The sequence below is a fragment of the Thyridium curvatum genome (assembly GCF_004353045.1).
Source record: "Thyridium curvatum strain D216 chromosome Unknown NODE_95_length_149896_cov_80.229921, whole genome shotgun sequence".
Lineage (NCBI taxonomy): Eukaryota > Fungi > Ascomycota > Sordariomycetes > Thyridiales > Thyridiaceae > Thyridium > Thyridium curvatum.
In genome coordinates this window covers 33,954-40,708 of record NW_022156850.1, presented here as the reverse complement: position 1 = coordinate 40,708, position 6,755 = coordinate 33,954, and the positions used below count along the sequence as shown (strand labels likewise).

Genomic DNA, 6,755 nt, shown 5'->3' with positions numbered 1-6,755 from the left:
CTAGCCTTTATACCGACATTTCTCTGTGTAGTGACCCTCCAGACGACACCTAAGGCACCATGCTTCGGCTGCGCTATGAGCAAACCCGCATCGCTTGCCGCGGCGGCAATACGGGACGTTGTTGCACGCCTTTGTCTTCCACAGCCCAAAGTTCTGGTTGGGCATGTCTCGAAACAGATCGCGCTCCTCGTCAGTGTGTCGGTACCCACATTCTCCCCTCTTCTTGCAACGGATGCGCTCGGGGCATCTCTGAGTCTGGCGCAGGCCACGCCGATGATCCTTGCCGAGGTCGGACCGGGCGACGGTCTGCCAGCCGTCGTTGTTGTCGGGGTCTTTCAGGCCTTGTATCTCCCCAGAGTCACTGACCCCAAGTCCATTGAGAGCCCTGTATCCTCCTTTCGGTGAGGCGGTGGTTGCAAATTGCCCATTCTCCCCCGTCAATGGCGTATACATGTTGCTCGTCTCGACCAAGACCGGTAGGTTCTTGTTGGCACTGTTCGCGTACTCTGGCCAGGACCGCACTTTCAGTATGCCGTCGAATAATTCTCCAGCTTTCAGAACCATCGCCTCGATATTCTCGACCTTGGGGAACTCGACGAACATCTCGGTCTCTGTCTGCGAGCGGGTGATGTAGAACAGACGACCTAGCTGGAGAAGCTGGTCGCAGATGAAATGTTCGATGTCATTCAGGCTCAGGTCACCAAATTCGCAAAGCACGATGGCCTGGCCGGGGTCGACGTGGTTCGACTTGTTTTGGCGGGTGGACTGGAAGTTGGTGAACGAAATCATACCGAAGATCCCATCCATAAACTCTACGGACAGGAGGCTATTGTCGTAACTCAATCTCTGGTAGTCTTTGGAGATGCCCGACCTCCAGGCCCAGAGCTCCACCCGGATCTCGTGTTTCAGTACTTTCTTAATCGCGGGCAGCATGTCACGATCTCCCGTGATTGCGACAAAGACCGTCTCGTTCTTCTGCTTCATCACCTTGGGGTCATACTCGGCTCTGATGCTGAGCTCGGTAGCCTCGGAGCTGAGGTCCGTGGCCATGGAATTATCGACTTCTTTCTCCTTGCCGCCCTGGGACCGGTCGTAGATCTTGGTCTGGAACCTGAACTTTTCGTACGCTTTCCACACCGAGTCGTTCGGGGGCGGCCGGGACCCGTAGAGGAAGGACCGGCCCTGGACGCGGTCCTTGCGGAGCGTGTCGATCAGTTTGCCGACGTCGATGCGGAGGCGCGGGTCCCGGTCGCTGTCGGTCAGCTTGGGCATGTGGCTGTTGCCCGACGCCGCGAACTTTTGCGCCTCGATCCAAATGTTGGAGTCGTCTATGAAGAACATGCATGTCTCGGTCGTTTCGTTGTTCATCATGGCAGATAATTGTTGCGTGATAATAAATCGGAGCTAATTTCCAGATGGAGTGAAAGAGCTGTCGGCGGTGGGGGTTGCAGCGGCGGAGTTGCTGTATGTACTTGTATGAAAGAAGCAAGGGCTCAAGTCGTACCGTTGGGCACCATCGTTGCGGGTGGGGACGATTATGCACAAATTCATGCAGTTTGTGAGCCTTTTGATTTGCTTGTCTTAGCCTCTGCCCAAATCCTTAAAGTGGTTCTACTCGTGTCACTGCTGGAGGCACCATGCCAGTCTCCCTCCCGCTGCAGCCAACTCAACACTCTAGGAACGCAGCGCGGTGATTCGTAACAGTGACTTTTCATCATTGATCGAACCTCCACATATATATGATTCGTCCTGTGCCTCTGGTGTCCTGATCCACCTTTGTTTCAGAAAGAAAGGTCTGCTAGACCTCTCCTCCCTAACATGCAAGTGCTAGTCAGGTTCGTTGAAGGGCTTGCCAAAGAAGCACTTGGCTATCCATCAGGCTCATTCGGTTTTAGGGAGTCGGATAGTCCTTACAAATCCCAGAGCAAGGAAATGGATTGTTAACATCGAGGTACCTCCCGGTGAACTTCCGTCAACTGTTCTGATCCTCGCTTGACTCGGTCTGCGTACAGTGCCCATCATATCTTCGCTGTCCACTTCTGCCCCGTCCTCCTCACCCTCGCAATCTTGGCCCCCGACACGAAGCAGCCGCCTACAAACAGCAACGCACCGCTGTACGCCTGCACGCCGACATACCGCCCCGCCATGCTCGAGAGGATGGCCCCGGCGACCGGCGGGCCCACGAGCACCGAGAATGCGCAGACGGCAAAGGCCGTGCCCATCCGGACGCCAATCTTGCGCAGGTCGGTGGTCAGCGACGCGATCCCGCCCGGGAAGAGGCCCATCTGCGACCCGCAGACCATGGCGTCGACCACGATCCACGAGTAGATGCCCGCGGTCGTCCGCACGCCGATCCAGCCGAACGTGAGGGCGCATATCGCGAAGACGGTGGGCGCCATGATGTTGACGGCGCCGACGCGGTCGGCCAGGTAGCTTGGGATCAGGCGGCCGACGAGGCTGAGCCCGTTGAAGATCAGGATGAGGTTGAGCGAGTCTTGGTACGAGAGGTTCGGGTGTACGGCGGTGCGGCTGTACTGCGAGAAGTAGTAAAGGCTGACGTAGAGCCCCGAGAAAGCCTGCATGCGTGAACTCCAACGTCAGTGTTGTGTACATTGCTCGAAGGCTGTGGGCTAGGAGGTCTCACAAAGAACATGCCAAAGGTGTAGAAGCTAAACTCTGACTCCTTCAAGGCTGAGAAGTCGACCATGGGTGCGGTGGTGTCGGGTTTGACTCTTGCTCGGGCGACGAGGAGCACAATGCACAGGCTCGCCGCCTGCATAAAGGTGATAGCCCGGATGGACCAGCCGAAGCCGACGCTGGGGAGAAGTTGCCGCGCCATGACCGGATATATAAGGCCGCCAGTCACGTTTCCACAGGTCACAAGTGCGACGGCGATGGTTCTCTTGGAGGAGAAATATGTCGACGTGACCGACATGATGGGGCAGCAGAGGAAGCCAGCGCCCAATCCCATGAGCACGCCCTGCGTCACCATCAACTGCCAGTAAGTGTGGGAGAAGGACATGGTGATCCCGCCCAAGACCAGGAGCACTGATCCGATCAGGAGGGTCAGGCGGAAGTACCCAGCGTCGCTCATGCGGCCGCTGAACATGGCCAGAGCGTAGCCGAGGAAGTTCTGCACGGCGCCGATCCACGATATTGCCGACGGAGAGATGCCGAGAAAGTCTGTGTAGTAGGCTTGAAATATGCCGAAGGAGTTGATGACTCCCCAGGTGTTGGCGATGACGACATGTGCGCAGAGACCTATCCCATCCGGATGCAATCAGCTCTGTAACTCGTGCAAGGCATGCCGGTGACCATGATTTCCATCATTCTCGATCAAGTCTCCCTAAATTCCAGCGGGCGAACTTACACATAGACCAAGCCATCAGTCCTCCGTCCGGCGGCGCGAGTGTCGCTTGACTGTTCCGTGTCGACACCCTGCTAGCAATCCCGCTCCCCAGCCCTGCCGCTTCGCCGAGAACCTCAACATCCTGCAATTCAGGGTCATCGTCACGATGGAACTGGGGCTTCTCTGCAAGGTCAGTGGCGTGTGCGGTGTCATCTAGATGTTCGGTAGAAATACGCCGTATCAGGTCCGAATCACCAATGGACGAGTCAGCCTTTTCCAGGTCGACTGATGATTCATTGCGTTTTGATTCTGGAGAAACCATCTTCAGAAGTCATCTCCCAAGGACAACAAAAGACCTGTACAGCTGGTTCCAAGCGACAGCTCTGACACGAAGCTATTCTTACAAAAATAAAAGATGGACATGAGAACTACCCGGCCCAGCATGACAAACCTTCACAGACAGCGGTATGAACAGGATGGGGAATCAGAATGATGAGAAATCAAGACGTAGCCACTTTCCGGGCACAGGCCGGGGATTGGAAAGCGGCGAAATGCCACTGGGCAAGCAAGCACTGACATCCCCAGGGCGAAATGGTGGCTAGGTAGCTTTGAGATGTGCGGGACCGGAGATCATTATCCCCTCCACCACCACCACATGTAGGTTCTGAGGGTGGAGATCGGGCCCGAAACTCGGCCGCGAATGGCTCATGATTCTAAAAGATAAGACCAAGTTATTGGCACGATATCTTTCGAGAATTCTCGTCTAGGTATGGTACACTATCGTAAGAGGTAAGATATCTCGACTTTGTTCCCCTTCAACGTTGAGTGAGACGGGGCCCGTTGGTGTCGCCAAGCTCGTGGGAAAATGCAGTCCCCCGGATTTTCAATAAACTGGTCTGCAAAAGGCCAACCTCTGGTTCGCTAGATCCGGGTCGCCCTACAGACGCGAATGCTACCTTGTGGGGTTCTGGCGTTGATCAGCGTCCGGTGCCGGCGGTGCCTCTTCCGACAGTGCTCGGCGAGGCCCCTTGGCCGTCCCTAATCGGCAATTGTAAGTCCCCAGGATTGGGATGCCTCCCTGGCAGTCGGAGTCCCTGCTAACAATGCTTATCCTTGCTCAGCAAATTCGCAAGGGCTATCCCACTAGCTCAAACTAATGGGCTTGATGGATCGTGAGTATTTCTGGGAATTAGTCATGATAGCGCAGTGTCAAGAGTGGATCGAGACAGCCTCTCAGAGAGGGTCGGAATCAAGGTATCCTCGCTTCCAGTTAGGTATAGGCCCAGGGTATGCATTACTAGTGAGGGCACGGTGGTGATCACACCAGGTAGTCGATTTAGACTCTCTCTTGGTGAATGGATACAAATCCCCAGGTCTAGGGATAGACGGTGCTAGAGTGCCTACGAAAAACAGCGAAAGATACGACAGCTCCGTGATCACGTAAGGTACTATACTGATCAAGAATGCCCTCCTCAGCAAAGTAGTTGTCACAATGTCCCCCTGCTCTAGTAACCACGCCCAGAGAGCGGCCCCCTTTGCAGACCCATAGATTCAGTCATCCAAAATCACGCCTGATGCCTTTCTCAACCGTGCTGCCCTCCTCTTCAATAGGGACCGGATCAGATTCTCTCTTGCAAACGCTTGGTATATCTTACACGACATCATATATCTCATCGAGGAATTCAGGTATTCCAGCCGCCCCTCCGGCCAGTATGACTATGAATGGCCCTCAAGGTGACATCGGGAGGTTGGACTGGCAAACGCTAGATTAGAGAGACAGGCTGCGCTTTTGTGTCGCTCCGCAGCTGAGCAATTGCTGCGAAAGGAGGAGAGTACGTGCTCATATGATTAACCAAGATGAAGCTCAACAGGGACATCGTGCCAGGCTTCGAATGAGGATGCAGACGAGGAACATCCATACCCGTGGGCTTGTGGGATGATAGACATACCGGCGGGGAGTGTGATGGGCAAGAGCAGACCGCATAGTCTCGAGGTAGATACAGACGACATAGACATATGGTGCGGAACGCAACCGTGAGGTTTACCAGGCCATTGTGAGGAAGAGGAGAACAAGTGTTCCCTCATCAGCATACATGTTTTCTAAGAGCAGTCAGGATTAGGAAAACTCGTAGAGATGCTGGGTGGGATCATTCAAGTTGTGCGTATTGAAGTCTCTAGAAAAAGAAAAAGAAAGCTCGTGTGAATCGTATCCGGTCGTAAACTTCGTAATACCGCAAGGCATCGCAAGTGCATTCCTGCTTTGAAACTCGCCTTCTTCCCACTCCTTTATAAACGAAGCCATTGCACAAGATCATCAGATTCAGGGTACGGTGCCACAACAACGAGCGCCTCTCAGATCCTTCCCTGGAAGGGCCGCTCAGGTGACACACAGCATCAACGCAAACCCCAGACAAGCCATACCAAAGACCTCGAGCAGGGTCACCCCTTGCGCTTGTGCTTCCACGGGTCGTCCTCCCACCAGGGGTCCTTGCGGGCGGGGCTGCTCCGGGCGTCGTGGGCGCGGAGCTTGCAGTCGCGGCAGAGGTCTTGGATGACGTCGTCGCGGTGCTTGCCGCCGGCGCCGAAGCAGGTCTTGCCGAACTGGGGGCAGTTGTCAAACTTGCGGAAGCCCCGGTGTCCGCACGTGAACAGGTTGTTGATCTGGGTGCACATCTTGCGTATTCTCTTTCGTTTTTTTTTCTTCACCCTTTCTTTTTGTGTTTTCTCCTTCTCCTGCCTCAACTGGTGTGTGAGAGCCCCCGGTAGACGCCTACACCCGCAGTCCAAGCCGCAAGATCGGCTGTGTGAGTGGATAGTGTTGTTCTTCGTGTCGGAGCATTCGGGCTGGAACCCGTTGTGATTGAGCCTCCCAAGATGAAGGTGTCTTTTGCTCGGAGTAAATGTTTGTCCCTGGTATTAAATCATTGCCTATCTTGCCATTGGATTACGCTCTTCGGATCTGCTTGTGTTCGACCAGGAGGTGTGTCCTCGGGTCAGACCACGCGTGAACGAGCTGTCTAATAACAGCGTGTCGTCCGCGCAATGGCCGTGTCCGTCGATGGCGGGACGTCTTTCGACGGGGTCGGTTCGGGGTTTTGGGTGCTTAGAGAAACATCATCAAGAAGAAGGGGAGGGGAGGACGGGCAGCCCTTTTTGAAGTTGTGTGTGTGTGTGTGTGTACAGTGGCGACAGGGATCTTCTCCACTCAGCCAGCTGCAGGGTCCAGCGCCCGCGACACCCACCTCCGGCACCGGTCCTCGTCACCCGGGCCGGCACGCACCAACGAATGTGACATGAAATGGCTGACCCTTTGGAGACGTACGGAGTAGCAGCACACATCAAAAGGACAAATACCAGGGCGTGTCCAATGATCGGGCCGAGCTGCAGCTCTGACATGCACCAAAGC

General features: G+C 55.1%; 3 protein-coding genes across 3 annotated transcripts; all 3 read right to left on the bottom strand.

Moving 5' to 3' along the window:
* On the bottom strand, positions 1-1,368 carry E0L32_010972 (uncharacterized protein; the record flags this gene model as incomplete). Its single annotated transcript, XM_031133648.1, has 1 exon — positions 1-1,368. The coding sequence occupies one exon, from the start codon at positions 1,366-1,368 to the stop codon at positions 1-3; it is 1,368 nt and encodes a 455-aa protein (XP_030988788.1).
* Positions 1,369-1,972: 604 nt separating this feature from the next.
* Positions 1,973-3,671, bottom strand: E0L32_010971 (uncharacterized protein; the record flags this gene model as incomplete). The annotated part of the gene is made up of 4 exons (XM_031133647.1): positions 1,973-2,002; positions 2,058-2,576; positions 2,645-3,261; positions 3,371-3,671. 4 exons carry the CDS (start codon positions 3,669-3,671, stop codon positions 1,973-1,975), a joined length of 1,467 nt encoding a protein of 488 aa, XP_030988787.1.
* A 2,117-nt stretch (positions 3,672-5,788) lies between these two features.
* On the bottom strand, positions 5,789-6,022 carry E0L32_010970 (uncharacterized protein; the record flags this gene model as incomplete). Its single annotated transcript, XM_031133646.1, has 1 exon — positions 5,789-6,022. The coding sequence occupies one exon, from the start codon at positions 6,020-6,022 to the stop codon at positions 5,789-5,791; it is 234 nt and encodes a 77-aa protein (XP_030988786.1).
* Positions 6,023-6,755: the final 733 nt, after the last annotated feature.